General features: G+C 36.7%; 4 protein-coding genes across 4 annotated transcripts; 2 read left to right on the top strand and 2 right to left on the bottom strand.

Moving 5' to 3' along the window:
• Positions 1 to 486: 486 nt before the first annotated feature.
• On the bottom strand, positions 487 to 12,035 carry LOC111328474 (F-box-like/WD repeat-containing protein TBL1X). Its single transcript, XM_088728650.1, has 14 exons — positions 11,698 to 12,035; positions 9,985 to 10,130; positions 9,068 to 9,322; positions 7,807 to 7,853; positions 7,172 to 7,307; positions 6,931 to 6,994; positions 6,258 to 6,355; positions 6,091 to 6,151; positions 5,813 to 5,934; positions 5,616 to 5,690; positions 4,637 to 4,764; positions 3,359 to 3,524; positions 2,812 to 2,913; positions 487 to 1,431 (listed from the first exon to the last, which is right to left on the bottom strand). Exons 1-14 carry the CDS (start codon positions 11,753 to 11,755, stop codon positions 1,402 to 1,404), a joined length of 1,488 nt encoding a protein of 495 aa, XP_088584776.1. The 5' UTR covers positions 11,756 to 12,035; the 3' UTR covers positions 487 to 1,401.
• A 146-nt stretch (positions 12,036 to 12,181) lies between these two features.
• LOC111328476 (large ribosomal subunit protein uL2) lies at positions 12,182 to 15,422 on the top strand. The gene is made up of 4 exons (XM_088728652.1): positions 12,182 to 12,321; positions 13,160 to 13,449; positions 14,541 to 14,875; positions 15,210 to 15,422. Exons 2-4 carry the CDS (start codon positions 13,170 to 13,172, stop codon positions 15,375 to 15,377), a joined length of 783 nt encoding a protein of 260 aa, XP_088584778.1. The 5' UTR covers positions 12,182 to 12,321; positions 13,160 to 13,169; the 3' UTR covers positions 15,378 to 15,422.
• A 560-nt stretch (positions 15,423 to 15,982) lies between these two features.
• LOC148726068 (cx9C motif-containing protein 4-like) lies at positions 15,983 to 17,111 on the top strand. Its single transcript, XM_088728653.1, has 2 exons — positions 15,983 to 16,155; positions 16,819 to 17,111. The coding sequence occupies exons 1-2, from the start codon at positions 16,092 to 16,094 to the stop codon at positions 16,962 to 16,964; spliced, it is 210 nt and encodes a 69-aa protein (XP_088584779.1). The 5' UTR covers positions 15,983 to 16,091; the 3' UTR covers positions 16,965 to 17,111.
• A 1,157-nt stretch (positions 17,112 to 18,268) lies between these two features.
• On the bottom strand, positions 18,269 to 21,152 carry LOC111328477 (FUN14 domain-containing protein 1). Its single transcript, XM_022932919.2, has 5 exons — positions 21,034 to 21,152; positions 20,484 to 20,625; positions 20,045 to 20,120; positions 19,103 to 19,252; positions 18,269 to 18,538 (listed from the first exon to the last, which is right to left on the bottom strand). The coding sequence occupies exons 1-5, from the start codon at positions 21,041 to 21,043 to the stop codon at positions 18,461 to 18,463; spliced, it is 456 nt and encodes a 151-aa protein (XP_022788654.1). The 5' UTR covers positions 21,044 to 21,152; the 3' UTR covers positions 18,269 to 18,460.
• Between the last annotated feature and the right edge of the window lie 203 nt (positions 21,153 to 21,355).

Genomic DNA, 21,355 nt, shown 5'->3' with positions numbered 1-21,355 from the left:
AGGGTATCTTTATAGATGAATTAGATGTGTACTTGAGTCCTAGTGGTTAGTTTGAATCATATTCATTAAGAAAAATGTTTGATACTATTAAACAAGAACTCGAATGTCCTCCATATTTGTGTCAAATGTGAAACAATATCTGGACCATATACTTTCCACGGTTTGGCAAATTCATACCTGTTTGAAAACAAAAATTGCTTGACAGACGGATTTCAATTCGAGATACCTTGGGTTTCACAGAAGTACAAAGGACAAATGTGGCCAATTTTTTTTCTGAACCTGGACAAGCTGGCGGCTCACAGTACCGTTTTCCCGCGCTAAACACCGCTTACCAATTTTGTTTCCTTGCGCTTTTTGTCGGTTGCTTTGGCTCCAACTGAATCATGGGACGATGGATTTAATTGAGCACTGGCTTAAAAAATTTTCATCCAAGGGATATAATAGTCTCCGGCTAATTCAACACAGCTTGAACGAAGGATAAGCGAGTTGAAAACAAATCTCTTTTACTTGACATACTTAGATAATACTTAGTTACGCACTTTAAAATTTAATGTTGACAGTTGTAATTTAAAAAGTACAGCCTATAGATAGAATTTCTTCAACATAATTACATCGGAAGAAAATATGTCTGATGGTATGATACAAGATACAAACACAAATATTTACCACTTAACAACCAAGGTAATGTTTGGGCACCAAAAGATTTTCCTTTTATAGAGGTCCAAACGTCTTCTTCTGGAGTGTGGCATGGAAAACGAGGGACGTGGGAGAAATTGTCCACTTTCGCGCGAGGGGGCCACGACTGAAGACTGGTAACGGTTATGGGGAAGTTTGGAGCGATAAAAGTGGTATGCCAACAAATAAAAAAATTTTCATCATCAAAATTAATAAATATGCGTTCTTATGACATAAAAATGGCAGAAGAAATTCCCATTTTTAAAATTGAGACAGGAAAAGTTGTCGGTCATTACAATGTCACACGATATCGATATGTTACCGACTCCTTTCCGAACGCTCTTGCTATTTTCCTATTGGACAAAACAGCCAAACTCTTCGAGTATTTGTCCCCGGACGGAGCCAGCACTCAAAAGTATAAATAAGTATCATCCCTTGAAAATTAAGTTTTAAAAAATCGAATTTTCTCGAAAAAAAAAAAACAAAAAAACAAAAACAAAAAATATATATCACGCAAACAGTAGCGATCTTTCGATAGTGAAAATCAAAATTGATTTTTTGGGTCATTGGTTCTGTAACTTGATGCATTTGATGGATTTTCGAGTTTCAGCTATCTAGCAGTTGCCAGTTTTGTTGATTTGGACGTCTCTGCGGTGGACTGGATGCTGGAAAGTTTCTTTTGAAGTTCCCCAGGAACATTTGTACATAGGATTGTGGTTAAAAAGATTAAAGATTTCTGACGTCCAAAACGCACAGCTGTTAAGAGAATAGAAAAGAATCACTCAATTTATAGAAATAAAGCGACCAATCCAAGTCAACTCATGATTAATGTTTTTTGGTATATCAACTAAGTTGAAATTGTAAATTGGCCACCGTAAAGAGTTTAAAAGCTGACGTTTTGAGCGTTAGCCCTTTGTCAGAGCGCATTCGCTCTGACAAAGGGCTAACGCTCGAAACGTCAGCTTTTTAACTCTTTACGGTGGACAATTTACAATTTCAACTTAGTTGATATACCAAATTACCTTGTTACCCCTACCGACGCAGCACCACAGTTTCTTTAGAAACTTACCCCCTTTATTCATGTTATCGAACTCCCGCTTCATGGTCATCCAATTTTGTTTTTGATTACATCCACTTTGAAATTACCAGTGAACCTTGCAATCTGATTGGCTCTCAGCAGTGCCATATCTTCTCAAATCACACTGTATTTTTTTTCTTTGAAACGCATCTTTTTCCAGCCAATAAGAGAGCAACACCAAAACAAAACAACCAATCACCTTTGAAGACTTGTAAAAGAAGACAGGTAAAAGAAAGACAAAGAAGCCATTGTGTGACGGATTCTGCTACTTTTAACCCCAAAACTTTTCTTTTTTCCAGAAAAATGGATGAATCTAATTGGGCAATTAAATTTTGCGATTTCAAAATGAAGTGATAACTGAACTTCGTGCTGCGCAATTTTGGTTTGAAATCATACTTGTGATTTCAAATCGAACTCGGTGCTATCGTTGGATTTTGAAGTTGTACGTATGATTTATAAATCATACGCTTTATTAACCAAGCGTGAGGTCAAGATAGCTGGATATTGGCCGAGTTCTTTTTCCGCATTTTTATAGACCGAGACGAAGTCGAGGTCCATAAAAATGCGAAAAAGAACGAGGCTTATATCCAGCCATCTTAGCGGGACAAGCTTGGTCAATAAAGGATTTATTCTATTGCGAAAAGATTTCGCTTATTTAGAATTAAGAATGACTTGTTTACTTCGAGAGCCAAACTGTGTTTGTAGCACAACAAAATCACGAGAGTCGTTTCTGTTTTCTTTGTTTTGACTATCTTCTGCCGCTTTCTGCGTTTCCATCGCCGAAATTGTCCAAGAACGTAGTTCTAATTCTATTTTTTTCATGCGCGGGATCAATGCGGGCAACCTCGAGCGGGCAAGATGGGCCCATCTTGCCCGCTCGGGTAGCCAATCAGAACACAAGATTCGCTTCACCTTGCCCACGGGTGCTGCGAGCGATGTAATAATGGATCTTATTACACTCGACTCAGTCCACGTACCATTACTTATCAAAGTATGATTTCAGACCAAAAAGGACTCCAATCCTTTATTGCACCATTATGTATCGTGTGATAACTCACCGTATTGTCTGAAAAGCATGCAGCTACTTTGTCTCCTCTTGGACTCCACTGCACTTCGAATATGCCCCCGTTACCATGGTAACTATGAACTAGAGTGCCAGTCTAAATAAAAATTAGAATAATGTACCAATAAACACATGTTGCCTGTCTATGAATGGCTGACATTAAGCTTAGATTTCAAGACGCGAGCAGGAACGGTAAGTGTTGCGCAATGGACACATAAGAAGCTCCTCAGTTTTTCGTTTATGTAACATAGGGTATGTATCTTTTATCTTATGGTTTATCAAAGACTTCAATTTCAATTTTCCTCGCGTGTCTTACGTGACTCCTTGCGTGTCTCCGCGTTTACGCGTGTGATATAAACTCCCTCATATTCGCGTTTGGGTCGCTTCAAATTTTTCGTTTCAACTGTGATTCCTCTCATCATTTCGGACATCCTGAACCATTTTGTAATTCTCATTACACGGTTGCTTGAAGATAAACCGGGACTGTGAGGAGAAATTACTCATTGACCACCAAAGGGAAAGTGATTAAAAATGTTCTCCACCTGTGTTGACCAGACATTCAGTGCTCTGTCGAAAGACCCTGACGCAATGTATCTGCCATCAGGACTAAACGACAGAGAGTACACTGGTTCTTGATGCTTGGAGAGAGACAGAACACAGGAGCCACGCTCAAGTTCCCATAGTTTGACTGTTGTGTCGTATGAAGCACTGAAACACAATAAAAAAATATCATGGTTCAACCACAGTTAAGAGGGAAGTTTTTGTTTGTAAAACCGAAAGGTAAACGATAGCCTAGACAAAGCTCTATGTACCACTGTTTTACGTCTTACATTATCAAATCATGATTGGTAGTCACAAGATTTAATCACTATGAATCAATTCTTCTCATTGTATGGGAGTTGCCAGGATTTTTCAAGGAGTGAATACGACATTCGCGTCCCACTGGTATCTGGACGCATTCCATGTGATTCATCATCATAAAATATTTCTTTAACACAAAGAAGGGGCGGGGAAGGGGTGGGTGGAAGATGGAACATATGTAAATAGGAATCTTAATTCTACTCCATCCCTTTCCCCACCATACTCTTAAGCTTGCCAAGCTAATGAAAAAACCGTTTTAAAAGAAACTTGTCTTAAGTAGGCTTGGGTTGTTTTTCTGGATCTTTTCATGCAATCTGTTAGGGGCTGATCGCTTAACCCCGTACCTCCAAGGATCTGATTGTTAATTCGCCCCTCTAGCTGCTACACATTTCCTTGTGAGTTAGTTATGAGAATTTGGTGTTACATCAAGACAACAGCTTCTACCTAATAAGTTTGAGTGTTGCCATTACCTCCTTATTGGATCTCGAATGGTTGTTATGGGGAGAAGTTACATCTTAATCACTTCTGGGAGTTGAGGGGTTAATAACAATAAACTGGATTGACACTAAATAATCTTTCAACATAATCTGACTGCACCTGGTTAGCTCAATTGGTTAGAGCGCCGGATTGTGTTGTGCGGGAGGTCGAGGGTTCAAGCCCCAGCTGGACCAATACTCATGGTCTTAAAATAACTGAGGAGAATTTGCTACCTTCCTATAATATCAAGAAATGGATAGATATTCTAGTCTTCTCGGATAAGGATAAATAAAACCGTAGGTCCCGTCTCCTTCAGTTTAGGGTAGGAGACGTTAATTTCCCACGCATGAGATTACTGTGTGGTGGATGCCCTCTCCAGGCCATTCCCGTGGCAAATAAATTAAATTCCTAAATTTCTACCTGTTACAGTACAAAAAAAAAAATTAAGAAAAAAGGTTACATTTACATATTTTCTATTGTACCTTGCTAAGAGAAGAGGTGCATTAGGAAACGCTGTTGATGGTCCCGTTGGACTCCATGTTACTGTATATATCTCTCTTTTATGACCTTGGAGATCAAACATCCAGGTATCTTGTTTTGTGCTCCATATCTAAACAAACGATAGATGTTACCCCTTAACACCCTGACATCAGTATGCAGATTCTCCATAACTGTTCTCCATACATTTCCGAGGGTGCTGGCAAGGAGAATTTGTTTAACAACCAAGAGCTCCTTCAGTTTTTATCATTTCCTTTATTATTGTGACCTTCCTGATGTAAACATGTGATTCAGGGGAGATTTTGTGGAGCAACTACAGAATATAGGGCCATTGAGGTCCACCTTGTCGGCATGCTTTGAAGAGTGGGCAGAAAACAAAGGGATGCATTGTGATTCAATGAGATGTAAATAAAGGGCCCTGTATTCTGTAGTAATTTGGATATATCAACAAAGTTGAAATGGTAAATTGGCCACTGTAACGATTACAAAAGCTGACATTTCGAGCGTCAGCCCCTCGTCGGAGCAAAACTTACAGTGGCCAATTTACCATTTCAACTTTGTTGATATATCCAAATTATTTCGTTACTCCCACCAACGCAGCCCCAAACAGTTTCTGTATTCTGTAGCTTTACCAATTTTGTCAGTACAAATTTAAACACTAGGGGTCAAAAGACTAATTCTTGAGGTTGGCATCCTTTACCAGTGCTGGATGGTAAGAGGGGTTCAAATTTGATTCTTGATGGCAGTCAGAGGCTTAAAATGATTGCTAACATCAACATTCATATTCTCCACACTGTTCTCTTTACATTTCCTATGGTAATGACAAGGAGAATTTGTTGGATGATCAGGAACTTCTGAAATTGGTGATTATTTCCTTTATTCTCCAGTCCTTTACATTTTATTTAAGGGTAAAACTGTATGGAGATATTAGAAGCCAGTCACACTTAGGATTTAATCACTAACCTTAGCTGATAGATCATCTGAACATGATGCTAATAAAGACCCTGATGGATCCCATTTTATTGCATTCACTTCACTCTGTTTAGAAATGAAAATCAATACATTCAAGAATAGCAGTTGAGTATTGGATACAAGAACGTAATTTTGATGAAGTTTTATAATGTAGGTGATTTTTATAATAACAGCACAAGGAAACTTACAGTGTGTCCTTGAAATGATTTCACAGGTTTTTCAACTCCTATTCTACAGACGTGTATGATTTTATCAGTTGAACAAGATGCAAAACTTGTGTTATTTTGCCAGTCGACGTCCAGTGTGGGAGCTTAAAAAAAGAGCAAACAAAATTCATTTGTATTACATAAAAAACAAGCTGTGCATACAGACAAAAATAAAAAGGGAAGAGATGTTGAAAAAACTGTAACATTTTGTTGCCAACAGTTAAGCTTACAAGTTTAAAACATAAATTCATCCTCTCTACCTTGATGGAAAGAAAACTGCTGTTTAACTTCCCAGTTATTTGAGTCCCAGACAATGGTACTCTGGAAATGAAACCACATGTTCAGTAATACATTACGATTATTCTATCAAGAGTTTTCTGTTGAACCTAAAATTATTTTCTGATGTGTTCCTAGCTTGGAATCTTACCTTATCTACCCCAGCACTGAGTAAATAGTTTCCTTTCTTGTTCCATTTAATGCAGAATATTGGTCCTTTAAAATCACTTAGTGTTTTAACCAATTCTCCTGTAAAGAGAAGACAAGCAGAAGGAAATTACCAAATCTGCATAATTACAGTACACAAAATTAACCCCTTAATTCCTTTGATTTACCAAGACAGAATTTCAAAACAACACCAAGCAGAAAAGTGATGAGAACAACATAAAATGTAAAGAAGGGGATTATTACTTAGTTCAATTTACCAAATTCTCCCAACAAACATTATAAGAATTGTGTGACAGACAGTAATGAGAATTACTAATGAGATTTGGGAGTGAATGGCTGGACAAATTGGCAAGTGTATTAAGTAAATCACCCCGGTGCTGCTATCATTAACCTCTATCATTAACCTCTATCATGCCCTGAAGTGATTGAAAAATAGATTCTCCTTAAAAAGTTGATACAATATAAAGGAAGGAGGTTATGAGAGAAGGGAAAAATATCAACAAAGGGTTATTGCTTAATTCATCACCTAATTCTTAAAGTTAAACTGTAAGAAACAAATGGCTGACAGTAAGGAAAATTGATTTTGGGATTTTGGGAGAGGAGGCATTAAAATAATAATCTTTGAGGACAACAATCATATCATTAGATGGTGTTACCTTCTGGAGACCAAATCCTTGCTTGTCCATCATATGAACCTGTGGCTAGCAGAGTTCCATCATTCTGTACGAAAAGTGTAAAGTAACAATCATTCCTTGTTTTAAAAAGGTGTTATCTTACTTGCAAGTTAACAGGTTACTGTAGTTTTGTGTTCTACATGTAACTGATGAAATGAAGGTTTTGGTGGGTCAGTCACAAACTAGGATGCAAAACATGGACAAAAATGATTCCACAACTTACATTCCATTCCAGAGAGGTTATATCCTTAGTTGCACTTTTATGGTTTTCTAAATCTTTGAATTGGTGTCGTAAAATGACAGGTGTTGCCACTCCCGTCTCATTCATTGGCCACAGTCTTGCTGTACCATCTCCAGACCTTGCAGTGTGAAAAGTGCATTTGTAATTTTAAGAAAAAACCAATTTGTTAAACAACCAATAAAATTGCCACATAAATTCTAATAAAAGGGCTAAGGTTGTTTTTCCTAAGAGGAGAACTGGAAAAATATTTAAGATCAAATCTTAAAAAAGAATTAAGACTCTTACACCTTCAGAAAAAACCAATGTTGTTTATTGGAACAACAATTTGCCACCAAAATTAACCCCCCAAGACATATAAAATATCCATAAATATCTAAAACTGCCTCCCCCTTGGAGAAAATCTGACTCTAGCTCATGTCCTTTTTACAGCTAAAAAATCATTTTGAACTCTAGGGATATAGTTGAGGTTAAAAAAGTTAACTACCCTATAATAAGCAGTATAAAAGAATCCAAAATTGTTCCTATTATTAAAAATTCTACACCATGACTTTGAACTACTTAAAAAATTTTTCAAAATTTTATGGTATTCAGTTCATATTTTGCTGATTTCCACCTACCCAGATGCAAGTATATCCTGAGTGGGATTCCATGAGCACACAAACACCTACAGGAGTTGTTCAGCAAAGTTAAACAAAAGACCTTTTTAATTTGAAAACAATGAAAAATAGTAGTACGGTTCTGGTTTTGGGGCCTGGAGTAATCAAAGAGAGCCAGCAGAGTCAGGTAGTCAAGATATGGAAGTATTAAAAGGACTAAGGTAAATTGCAATACAGCAAGACTGCACAAACTCACAAACAGAAAATAATAATAAGAAAATAAACAAAAAGATCGGATGGAAGTCCTGTGTTTTTCAACCCCTTTTACAGATGATTTGCTGAGTATATTTTAACAAGTTTAACTGCAAATACAGGCAGACCTACCTAACAATATTTAAGAATATTTATTATTTCTAGTGTGCCCTTCTTATACAATATTCAAAAGTATGTCACAAGAATATTTAACTTAAAGGAGCACTCTGATGAAACCACCCTATAATTTGAAAACCTGAAAAATTCAGTTATTTCATTATAATATGAATTTTTACAAATTAATAGAGCCTTTTCAATAATAATTTCAGTTGAAAGTCAATTCTAGGGTGAGAAATTACGATTTGAAAACCGTTCCGCCATTAATTTTCGTAATCACCGCCAGCTTATCTTTGGTTAGCGGTCACTCCCATTGTGACGTAGATTACTCAACACACTTTTATATTCATATGGAAACCTCGTGACATTTAGTGAAATAGTCTAAGTCTTATTGTTATAAAAAGCAATATATATATGACCAAAATACTGTTTTTGAAAATTAGCCATGAGCACGGCACGTCAAATGAGTAATCTCCAAACTCATGCCAGTCTTCTTGAGTCTGGCAAGTGATTATGAAAATTAATGGTGGAACAGTTTTCAAATCGTAATTTCTTGCCTTAGAATTGACTTTGAACTAAAATTATTATTGAAAAGGCATTATTAATCGCTAAAAATTCAAATTATAATGAAATAACTGAGTTTTTCGGGTTTTCAAATTATAGGGCGGTTTCATCAGAGTGCTCCTTTAATAACTTAACTTACACCTCTATTATAAATCTTACAAATCTTTCAATAAAGCTTACAAACTATTTACATTTAAAAATCTAACATAGAATAATAACAACTGTAGAAGAACTTCTAAAATACTAATGGGTAAAAGAAAATTACTAAGACAAGTAAAATGATTCCAAGGTATAAAAATGTTTTAATCATAGTCTCAAAAGATTCTAAGTTCCTTGTGTTTCTTCTTACCTCATGTTCGTGGCCTTTCAAGATCAATGCTTTATTGCTCCCTGTATCATTAACTGTGCCATCGACGTCCATGATCTCACCGTGTCCCACAGAATTGACATGAGAATAATGTCCATCCTCATATTTTATACCAATCTCTGGTTTTATTGTTCGGTTATGTAATAACGTATGTCTTGTGGCTACTATGTCTGGTAAAACGGCATCAATAAGGGAGACATGATCTAGTTCACTTCCATCATCAAGTATTGTCCCATCCTGTGATAGGAGAAGTAGTAATAATAAAATCAAGAAAAATAAGAACTAGTCTCATCAACTAAAGCTGCATCAAACCTATCCAACAGATATAATCTGTTGGCAGACATTTCATTCTTCAGGAAGAGAAAAGCTCTTTACTTTAAACCCCTCCTGAGCCAACAAATCTCTTGAACAGACACTTTTTTTCTGGTCCTATGGGTTTGACCAAAGTGTTAAGTATTTTCCTTTGGGAAAATCAAACTATAAGAGAAAGAAACATAAGTCCTCTCAGTGTAGGCCAACAAAGAGTATGTCCTCAAAGCAAAACCCCCTAAAGTTTGTTTTTTTTGGTGTGTATGTTGTAGCTCAATTTTATACTTGGTTCAAATTTTATTTTCCTTTGTTCTAGGTCATGCTAATCTATGATAATGAGTTTGAAACAAAGGAAAATAAAATTTGAACCAAGGATAAAATTGAACTACAACATATACAATGTGGCAAGTCGTGTCCAGCACTATAGAGGTCGGCTGCAGAGTCCCGCCCAAAATTTTCAAAGAAAAAACATCAAATAAAGCTCTTAGTTGGAAGGATTTTGTCTACAATTTCAATCAGCAAAATGGACAAACAACATTGAAAAACTATCTCAGAAGAACTCTATCACAACTTTGCTTTGTTAGGCTCACCTCATTTAGCGTCACCTCAGCTTCCACATACTGTACACCTTTCTGGATAATTGATACAAGGGCACCAGGTGGGACAATGGATCCATTGATATTTGATTGGTCTACATGGCTTTCCACTCCAAAAGTAAAAGCAGAATGCTGAAATCCTAATTTTGAAACAAAGAACACATACTAAATCTATGGTTAAAAAAGGTAAAGTTGGCACTCCAGCTAGGTGGCCCACACTGCCACACCCTTTCTGTAACACAACTTTTCTTATTGCCTTGCTTTTTCCTGCTCCCCTCCAGCATTTTATCAGGTTTTACTAAGGATTTGCTGGTGCCCATTCATACTCCTGGGTAGAGAAGGACCCTAAAAAGAGTGAGATGCCTCGCTCCAGAAGCACGACACAATGACCTGGTCAGATATTCAACTCACACCTCTGAGCTGTGAATCTCGTGTGCTAACAGTTATCAATAATATCTATAACCACAGCTATGTTTGCATGCTTGGTAAGCTAAAATAAGACTGAGAAATGATTTCTATGGCATGCATTTTAACTAATAGGTCCCTGTATCAAATGTTGATAATATAGTTTAATCATATGAAGGAGAGTTGTCCTGAAAAGAACTGTTGTTGGTTGTGGCAACTGACATTTTTGTTTCTTTTTTTTTTTTTTTTACATTTAATTACTTCACATTACTTACAAAACTTACTATAATTGTCTAACAGTCCTTACAATACTAACATTACTTTTATTTTTACAATCTTGTATGTAAGGTAAGGTAAGGTGATCTTTATTTTACCAGGGTGGTTTAATCAGCCATAAGGCTGGCATATATGTGTTACACTTACTATAATGCTGATAATTACAATACTTACTAAAACTAACAGTGTATGAAAGACATTTGTTTCTGCACTTTAAATGTCTTGCAACTTTTGCTCAACACCAATAAAATTACTTAAAACAGCAAAAAATCACAATAATAAGTAAATAAACTAAAAAAAAGAATACAAAAGGTTCAGCTGGATACAGCCATGACTATAACCCTTACTTGATGGCTCAGGTTGGCTATTCATTCATAATAGATACAATTTTTGACTTGTAGAATTCATGATCACAAATCAAACATTTCAAATAAAGTTATGTGCAAAATGCGTAGGATACTTTAAAATGCAGAAATAAACAGAAAATGGTACCACTAATATTGAGTGACGTCTTAACTCATTTTCATAATTCGTAATATTAAGCTCAATCTCATGCAACAATTACTTTAACGCATCGGGATTAATTACAATTTTTTCGGGATACTAACTTTTCTTACACTGTTTTAATGTTTCAGATTAATCAAGAGGTAATTTTCGATCGAAAACATGGTGGCAATAAAGCTACCGACCAATAGAAACTCTATCAGTTTTCGATTTAATCGCATCGTTTGAATTATGCACCTGGTCTCCAACAAAGGAAATATTGTTAGAAGTGGTCAAAGGGTGTCCGCTCAGTCTAAACACCGGTAGAATCCAATAGATGAATACTTTCCATATGATTTTCATAAACTTGGGCGTGGGGAGCAATAATCAGAATAAATTTGTTCACAACGTGGGCTTGGAATAACTCTCGATGTATCAAAAACAAAATATTTTCAACCAGTAACGGCAAAATCGCCGTACAATTTTACGAAAATTTGTGTTATTATGCGGATGACAGATTGATACCAGGAAAAACAAACTCACCTGATTCTTGAAGATATCTGTAAACTAGAAAGTTGACCTCATCGCTGCTCATAGACATGATAAATAACACATAATCTAAACGATGATTGTTAAGATTATGTTTGACTTTGTTCAGACATTGATCTTCGGCACGCGGGAGATTCAATCTAATTGCGGTTAGATCTCCAACCAATGCAAAAATGAAATGATCAAGAGGTCTACAAATACTCAAAAATTAAAATTTTATGAATGATTCCCACAATTAAATCGTCGTAAGCGTCCTACACAGAAAAAACTGGAAGAAAATTGCAGGACAACTTCCAGTTATGACTACTACTAGTCCGCCATGTTTGTTAAGCGCGAAATATCACGTGATCAAATGACTTTAGACTAACATGACGTCACTTTGTGAAGACGCTCACTTTCACGAAAAAGAAAATTTAAAACTCACAGTTTGTGCTTTTTTACTTTTATACGGGACGAGAGTGCAAACCACCCATTTTAAATTTTATTTTGTTTTAAGGGCAGACACTTACAAAATCAGAAAGATAGAAAAAGGTCGCGAGGAGCTTGGGCACGAAAAGCTTTACTATAGCCTCGCTTTGACGGTGAAGTTCGTCCTCTTTGCCATCTGTGGCCATATTGGTAAGAATTATTTGTAACCTGTGTGGAAATCGTTTCTACAGAAGCCCTTAAAATTGCCATCAGTTGTCCAATACACCTTGAATGAAAAGGATGATACCGTCCCTATCAAAATCCGGGGTTATTTGTGAGTTAATGTATATCTTTGGAGCAGTGCAGCTCTGACAAAATGACCGTTGCTTTGGAAGAACGATACTTAGCAATGAATCGTAAAGTGGAAATAGCATTAAACCCGAAAATCTTTGTGAGCAAAGTTGCGTTGTGTTTCATTGTAAACTGTCCCTGTGCAATTAACTTTCACTGGTATCATCTTGATTTTGTTGGGTTCCATTTTTACCACCTATCACCTCAAAAACATCAATACACATTTCTTTCGCGTTTCTTCAAAATTAGACTTTTGCCCTAAATGATAATTACTTCGGAAACATATGTCGGTACAGATTTATTTCCATTGGGACATAGGTATATGGATGTCAAAACAAAGTGTTAAAAGACCTAGACACATGTGAACAGACTACGTTCTACTTGGTTTCTTTCAGTGTTTTTCGATTATATATACATACCCTTTATCCAATCATTAAAACAAAGCTTACTAGAAGTTGCATGAATTCAAATTTATATATCTTAGTTATGTTTATTAACATGACATGAATTCACTTTGTCTATTGCCAGTAGAAGAAAACAGACACCAAGTGAACTTAAGATCCTTAAGATATTCCTTAACACTTACCTGTTACCCAAGATTATTAAAAGTGGAAGCAGCTCTCTTCTTTTTTTTTGTTCATTAACCAAATTTCTTAAAGATGAGCCTCTTTTAATAAATATTGTGATTTAATTATAGTAAATACAGTATGGGTCGAGTGATCAGAGGCCAGCGTAAGGGTGCTGGGAGTATTTTCAAGTCTCATACCAAACACAGGAAAGGAGCTGCCAAGCTCAGACCCCTTGACTACTCTGAACGTAATGGTTACCTCAAGGGTGTCGTGAAGGAGATTATTCATGACCCAGGACGTGGTGCGCCGTTGGCTATCGTCAGTTTCAGAGATCCATACCGATACAAACAAAGGAAAGAGATTTTCATTGCTACTGAAGGCATGTACACAGGACAGTTTGTCTACTGTGGAAAGAAGGGTAAGAATTATGTTGCCATGATTCTTGCATGATTATGTTCATTTGTATTCATTAGGCCATTTCTGAATTACCTTTGCCCTCTTTTTCGAAATTAGGCCTGTTGCTCAACCTTTCTTGTTACAATGAGTATCATTTGCTTGTGAATGAAAACTTATTTTCATATGAAAGGATGAGTGCCAGGACTAGCCTCGAGGGTAAAGGAAATTCGGCAATGGGCTATTCTGTTAAGATATGTAACATGCTGGGAACAGATTCCATTCTTGACATGAAAAAGCCCCCTCTACTTTAGATTTTGTCACTAAATCGAAGGCAGTGTGCATTCAGTGTGATTCTTCACACAATCAGGGTTTTATTTGTTAAAGATGAAACAATTTAGATGCAGTTATGGATCTTAGAGCCCCATGGTTGTAAAATGTCTGCAGGGCACTTGTGTCAGGTGCATTTGCAAATAAAGATTTCGCTTTTGCTGCTAAAGTTTCTCCATTAGTAGCGATTTTGCAACTGTTTTACAGCCCAGCTTATAAATAAATTATATTTAACAGCCTTGTGTCTTACTTGTTACTGGTTGCTGTAGTTTTATCTGAAAAATCATGCAAAATTGATTTCTTGCAGAGAAACGTATCGCAGGGGCACTTTTTCAGGAACTATGTAGTGTAACACTCATGAAATTTCTTTTGTGACTAAAATTTTCAAACTTGCGACAAAATTTTAGGAATTCTCACAAATTGTGATCAAGAATTATTTTCAATTTCAAGACCTGGTCTGGTTTAACCTTTTAACGCCCAAGAACAACAACCATCTAATTTATCCTCACAGTATCACCCCTGAATGACATACATCACAAGAATGAAAGAAGTTGGAAAGTGTGGGAAGCTCATGATTGTTAATCAGATTCTCCTTGTTAGCACCTTAAAAAAAAAAATGTATGGGGAATAGTAAGGAGATTATTGGTACTCATGTGAGGATGTAAAGTGTTAATGAAAACCAAGTCATCTTCAGGTAGAAAGGACAAAAATATTATGTGATGGTAGCAAAGTACAAGTTGAGAGACACTCATTGATTTACATTTTTAATGTTTGGTGTTTTTTCAGCTACTCTTCAAATAGGCAACTGCCTTCCCATCGGTGCTATGCCGGAGGGAACTATTGTCTGTAATGTGGAGGAGAAATCGGGAGATCGTGGCAAGCTAGCCCGTACATCGGGAAACTATGCTACTGTTGTATCACACAACCAAGAAACCAGGCGAACCAGAGTGAAGCTTCCCTCTGGAATCAAGAAAGTGTACCCTTCTGCTAACCGTGCCATGGTGGGTATTGTTGCTGGTGGTGGTCGTATTGACAAACCTATGCTGAAGGCAGGACGTGCTTACCATAAGTACAAGGCCAAGAGGAACTGCTGGCCACGTGTCCGGGGTGTGGCCATGAATGTGAGTATATGCTCTGTTTTTTAGTTAACACTTTTTTTAAAAAAAATTAATAGGCCCAGGGCCACAGGAGAGTCCATGTACTGTAGACTTCCAACTTTTGGCAGTGGTTTGTAGCTCTTAGTTGGCTTGGGATAACATGACTTTTATGAAAATTATGAGCTAGGCACTCAGCATGCTTAGATAAGAACCTTAATACTTTAACCCCTAAGAGTGACTGGCATCTTATTTTTCTCCTTGCAGTTTTATTTACTTCTGTTATTTACCTCTGTTATTTACTTCTGATATTTACCTCTGTTATTTACTTCTGTTATTTACTTCGTTATTTAATTCACAGCCCGTAGAACATCCTCATGGTGGTGGTAACCATCAACATATTGGTACTCCCTCTACTGTCCGCCGAGACACATCAGCTGGAAGAAAAGTTGGTCTTATTGCTGCCCGTCGCACTGGTCGAATCAGGGGAGGAAAGAAAACTTTCAAGGGAGACAAAGAAACAGACTAAATTGTATCTCTCTCAGTTGCCCAATAAAATTTACTGTAAATTTGATTTTGTGTGTTGTCTCTTTGTTAAAATTAACTTTTTGTCATTCTTGTCACCTTACTCCATACAAAATAAATGAAGGGAATTAAGGTTATTATGTAAATCGGCCTCTGTAATGAATTTCTAAAGCTGAAGTTTAAAGCCTTTTGTCAAAGCAAATAGAGGGAATTTTGGTTGTGTGTGGTTTATATGCTGAGAGATGAAGCTATGCTATTGGTGATAAGTTGGTAATGAAAAAACATGCAAAGTAGTTGAGTGAAAAGCTCTCAGAGAGATTAGATCTGCCGATTTAAACATCTGTCGCACAGAATGATTACGGAGTGTCTGGTGACTGGTTTGGGTTCTTCTTTTTCATTCCTTTGTCATAAAGGTGTTCTCAGGATCAGTCACCTAGTTGCAATAACTGATAAATGACAACATTGGCCGTAGCCCTTCAGTTGTTTCAAAGTGCGTGACCGAGATAGATATTTGTAGACAAATCTTACATGGGCTTCTGATCGCACCACTTTTTAGTCTGGTGACGTGCGGTAGTCTTGGAACGAGAAGTGAAGATAAGGCGACCAGTCCCCAGGTCCTTTATGCAGTTCCCGATCAATATGGCGGTTGGAGTGGAAGCTCTTGCCTGCATCTCATGCGGAGACTGTACGAGTACATTGGTGAAGATCTACCGATGAAATGTCACGTAATCAAAGGTTACCCTGTCAAAAAGAGGCTTGTACCATCCAGAAGTGTTTGCAAGGTAATTTCGTGTAATTACGAGGCGCCTAATTATTCCTCAGGCTACTATAAACACATAAGCTCTGTGATTCGAGGAGGTCCAAGTTATTTCATAACTACTGAAGTGTTACGAGCTCATGAGATTGCTTTAGCCGCGAACATTTTTCTTTTTTTTTTCCCTTTAACAGAACTATCAATGCCAACCATGAACATTTCTTCTCGACTTCATATAGTACAACCGGTTCTAAACCCGGAGTGACATTTAAACGTGTTGTCTGATGGTCTAAATTGAGAGTAATCCTGAGAAAGGAAAGACTGTTGTTGGTAAAAGTGATTTTGATGATGACGTCCGCCAAGGATGACGACCTTTCTGTCACTTCTACTGATAACAGTCCTTCCCAGGGCTACTCTCCTCCAAGCGATCGGATGGCATGATCAAATCTACTCGGATGATTTGAATTGATGGGCTGTATAGGTTGGATGTGGGGGAAGTGGGGGAGAGGAAGGGGTAAGGTGGCAATAGGTGGGTGGGGTGGTTAGGGTTAGGTGTAGGTGGAAGGATGGAGACAGTAGTACAGACTTCAGGAAATTAAATTCCTTTATCAAAATTAAACCATGCCTAAAATATGATAGTAATCAGTTTGATTATAATTATTATTTCATATCTTCTTTAATTTCCATCAAGAATATAACTATCAAGAGGACAGATGCCAACATGTGATTGACAACATGAAGAAATGCTGCCAAAAGATTTCAGCTGTAAACACTGAATTGTGCTTAGGCTTCAAACAGGAACTTGAGCAGCAAAAATCTATGAACAAAGAGAAATAGTGAAGGAATTCACTGGAATCCTGTGTGCAAGCAAGATGTCTGCACACATTGAAAAAAGTTAAAGCTTTTTTGCCACTTTGCTGGAGAAAACTTTGAAAAGGAGGAGAATTAGGGTAATTACTCAGGAGGCCTAAAGAGGAAATGAATAATTTATTCTGTGGACCAAGATCTCAGAGGCAGAAATGAGAAGCTCAGAGACAAGGATTACACAACTGGCATGAGTAGGATATAGTGGGTATTATAGGACATAGCCAATCAGAGAAGAGTATTTGTTACTACATGGTACAAAATACGCTTCTCTGATTGGCTGTGTCCTATGATGCCCCTGTATACCACTAGCATGAAATATTATTATAATACGCCCAGGATAACACACCAGTTCATTGATTTTTCTTCCAGTGGCTTGCAAAGTAATAAAGTTAGCTTTTAAATCAGTATCATGTGTTCTATTTTGCTTGAAAGAAGCATTAAGAGTGTTGAGTATGCTTGTCAAGAACTCACGGCAATAAAAAAGATGAACTCCAATTTTTTATCTCTGCACCGTCAGTCATTCAAGAAAATCAGATGATGAGAGTCGAATGACAGAAGATTTTGAATTCTGTATGTGCATATTGAGGCAGACTTGAAGACAGAAACTTTATTGAATAATTTAGACAGTTTGTGATATCATAATAAAATAAAAGGTCTACATGCACAAGTCTTAAAATCCTATACTGTTCCTTACCCCTTTGTCACCTGAACATCAGTTCCCAAGTTCTCCACAATGTTTTCTATAAGTTTTCCATGGCACTTAAAGGAGAATTTGCTTCATAATTGAGAGCTTCTTGACATTGCAATCTTTTTTCTTTATTCTCATGACCTTAATGTTTGATTCAGGGGTTATATTGTTGGGAGAAATAAGATGCTGATCATTCCCTGGGGTTAATGTTTGATTCAGGGGTTATACTGTGTGGAGAAATAAGATGCTGATCATTCCCTGGGGTTAATGTTTGATTCAGGGGTTATACTGTTTGGAGAAATGAGATGCTGATCATTCTCTGGGGTTAATGTTTGATTCAGGGGTTATACTGTTTGGAGAAATAAGATGCTGATCATTCCCAGGGGTTAATGTTTGATTCAGAGGTTATACTGTTTGGAGAAATAAGATGTTGATCATTCCCAGGGGTTAATTTTGATTCAGGGGTGAGACTGTTGGGAGAAATAAGATGCTGTTCATTTCCTGGGGTTAAAGAGTCAACAGTTTCTGCCTGAAGTTGGACAAGAGTTTTTGGAGAATTTGTAAAAAAGTCATTAACAATATCATACATAATAATGCAAAACCTTTACTGTCTATTTTCTACTTAAGTTTCTTCAACTAAAATACTGGTTCAATTAAGTTATACACTGTTCACACACATGCACACACAAAACTAATGACTACAATTGAAATGGACATAATTATAAGCTGGTTTGATGTGCAAGCTTGGTTGTATTCTGTGTTTGCCACAAGCTTCTAATTATAAAGTCAAGCCAAGAAGAAAACCACCAGCAAAGCCTGTTGCTGCAGCTGTATTCCGTTTTACATATCTATAGCCCTGAAAAAAAAAAATTAAAATAAGGTAAATCATTTGTTTTAGAACTTTACATAATTGCAGGGCTTAAAGAGACATCTTAAGACTTAACGCTTGGACAACCAGAGAGAAAAAGGCTGTTTTTTGCTCCAAAACAAAGGGAGTATTAACAGTAGCTTGCTTCATGAGTGCTTGACACAGGCCACCAACTTTTGCCACAAATGAAGGCATCAAAACATTTTCTTTATGTTGTAATCAAAATGGTTTCACCTTGGAATGCTGGTAAAGACTTTTTTATAATACTACCTAATAAACTTTGAGTCCCTCATCATAGCAAAGGGTAAAAGTCAGTAGTCTCATTCTCCATTTTTACTATCTCTCTGAATCTTTCCTTTGAATACTGCATGCATTTATAAGACTACACAAATTTATGGACATTTTTGCAGTCTTATTATTATGGAGCGTTCAACAAAGGGCTTTAGGGAATTGAACTAACTATTGCATTTGAAAAATAAAAATAATCTAAAGAAATGACAATACCAAGCAGCTCAAAATAATATAATTTCAACTTTAGGATTTGTTTCATACCCTATTTGCAAGAGCAACAATTCCCCTTTCAATTTCTTCCTCATTCTTTTTTATCTTTTTGACTTCCTTTTTAACCTTTGTAGTAATTTTATCAACATCCTTTTCCATTCGCTTCCAGTTAATGTTGATGTATCCAGCTCTGTGAGCAACCTAAGAAGATAAGACAAAAAAAATTAATTTTTATCAGAGCTGAACTGCCAGTGAACACCGTTTTATTTACACTCAACATGATAAATTAATTACAGTGAGAGTTGTTCTAAAGAAGATTTTTTTTATGATAATTGTGACTCATGTTTTGACAACTAAGTAGAAATTACTGTAAGAGTCAAGTGGTGAGTTGTTGGCGTGTTTTATAAATCTGGTTCCTGAAAACTGATTGGTAAATTTACCATGGTTTTATTGAGCAATAGATCACAGTGTCTGTCTGTGTACTGGTGTATGTAATAGTCCACGCAGGATGTTGGGAGAATACGAAAAAAGTCTGCTAATCATGAATCAGAGGTGAGCGAATTGCAGTAGAACCAAGATTTAGTCAAGGGGGGGGTTCAAAGAATTGTCTAAGGGCATGCTCCCCTGGGGGGGTTTGAAAATTAGGTCTTCGGAAACATCATTTCCAGCACTTTGAAGGAAAATTTAGGGGGTTTGACCAAACCACCCGAACCACTCCTGGATCAGCCCCAGGGAATGATAGGTTTTTGACTGATCAGCTTGCCCATAGTGTCTCAGTTATTATATAATTGGCTGTAAGAGCATAAGAGTGTAAGTCAGGCATGATAGGTCACTTTCAATCCTTTGGTAAAGTTAGGACATTCTGTTGCATTTGGTTGTTGTGTCAGTGTTTTGTATAAGCAACTATGTTGTTGGAAGTTGCTGAACAGAGGAGTGAACTAAAATTTAGTAAACCATCTTTCCCAATTCTGTAGATGAAAGAAGTTTGCAAACCTGTATTAGAAGTATTCCGCCTCCAATAGCAGACAAGGTAAGTTTACCAACCCTCTTAAACACATAACCAGCAAACCTACAGTGAAAGCAATGGAATCACTCTTTATTGCAATTACCAGCTGTAAAAGCTCAAAGGGAAACTGAAAAGGTATGATGAAATTTTTTCACTAGTTACTGTACTCAAAATCTCACTATATAGGGGGCTGATTTAGCTTATTAACTAAAGCATCATTAGTTTTCTAGTACAGGGAATGGAGGTGCCATCTTACTCGGCTGCCATTGATGAATGTCTTTTTTCTTTTTCGAATAAATCATTTTCGACTAAGTCCATTACATCAGTCACACTAAGTATTCTGTTCGTTATAAAATTCGTCAACCAAAATCTGAAGAATCACATGGAAATTTATCAAGTATCAATGTTTAGTTATTGTCTACATACCAGCCAGAAACTCCCCCAATACTAATTTGTTGTACGACTGGTCGCCCTGCTAAGTCCATAGTGATCAATTGCTCCACTAAATTTCTCGTTCCTGGAGTCTCGATCACTTCATAAGGTTCACTGTCAACCTCATCATCTTCGCCTGAAAAAGCAAGAAATAGCAAGTACTACAAATATTTTATCTGATAATATCGTTAAGTGTCGCAAAAAAATATAATTCAAATAAAGGGTGAGAAGTTTAACCAGTCCCAAGTAGAATCCGAATTGTGTGAGAAAGAAATCTGGTGTCTTTCAAAGTTTTTCTTAAACTTTTCCGATCGTTTTCCATTAAAAGAAAAAAAAAAAAAAAAAAAAAAAAGAGAGTCTCAGATTGCCAATTCAACCCAAGAGTCACGCAAAGGCTTGAATGCAGGAATGATTAATTTGTTTACATCGAAATTTGTACAGACGTACAATTCGTACATTATGATAATGGTAAAGTTAGGCAAACAGATGATTGAAGAGGTCGCTGAAAAGCAAATCTTTTGAAACACAAATAAGTGGAACATACTTTGCGACATCTTCTGCTGATGAAATATTACCTAAAGTGTTGGTACCAAAGTTCAACGGGAGAAGGAACACTTGTATCAGGTGCTGAAATGTGTCTCTGTTAAAGGGCCTTTTATTCTTCGATTTTTTTCCAGGTTATTTAAAATATAATGGTGGAAAATTATTCTTTGTAGCAGGACTTTAAAGCTAAGGTTTACCTGATTCACGTTACAAAAATAACGGAATAGCTATTTTAGTCAAATTTGACGAGTTTCGTTTGACCAGAGCAAAGTGCCATCTAGGGAAAACAAATAATGTCCCTATTTGACTTTGGTTTACATGAA

This window comes from Stylophora pistillata, chromosome 7, assembly GCF_964205215.1.
Source record: "Stylophora pistillata chromosome 7, jaStyPist1.2, whole genome shotgun sequence".
NCBI lineage: Eukaryota > Metazoa > Cnidaria > Anthozoa > Scleractinia > Pocilloporidae > Stylophora > Stylophora pistillata.
Note: the sequence above shows the minus strand (reverse complement) of the source record. Positions and strands in the feature narration are given on the sequence as shown.

Coding starts and splice junctions, on each gene's coding strand:
- LOC111328477 (XM_022932919.2), bottom strand. Junction 20,121..20,483: donor ATTGGGGGAGTTTCTGGCTG/GTATGTAGACAA, acceptor CTTTCACTGTAG/GTTTGCTGGTTATGTGTTTA. Junction 18,539..19,102: donor TTGTTGCTCTTGCAAATAGG/GTATGAAACAAA, acceptor TTTTTTTTTCAG/GGCTATAGATATGTAAAACG.
- LOC111328474 (XM_088728650.1), bottom strand. CDS start 11,755: ATGTCTATGAGCAGCGATGAGGTCAACTTTCTAGTTTACAGATATCTT. Junction 7,854..9,067: donor TGAAAGGCCACGAACATGAG/GTAAGAAGAAAC, acceptor CAACTCCTGTAG/GTGTTTGTGTGCTCATGGAA. Junction 4,765..5,615: donor CAGATGATCTATCAGCTAAG/GTTAGTGATTAA, acceptor TCGTTTGTTTAG/ATATGGAGCACAAAACAAGA.
- LOC111328476 (XM_088728652.1), top strand. CDS start 13,170: ATGGGTCGAGTGATCAGAGGCCAGCGTAAGGGTGCTGGGAGTATTTTC. Junction 13,450..14,540: donor TGTCTACTGTGGAAAGAAGG/GTAAGAATTATG, acceptor GTGTTTTTTCAG/CTACTCTTCAAATAGGCAAC. Junction 14,876..15,209: donor TCCGGGGTGTGGCCATGAAT/GTGAGTATATGC, acceptor TTTAATTCACAG/CCCGTAGAACATCCTCATGG.
- LOC148726068 (XM_088728653.1), top strand. CDS start 16,092: ATGTCACGTAATCAAAGGTTACCCTGTCAAAAAGAGGCTTGTACCATC. Junction 16,156..16,818: donor CATCCAGAAGTGTTTGCAAG/GTAATTTCGTGT, acceptor ATTTCCATCAAG/AATATAACTATCAAGAGGAC.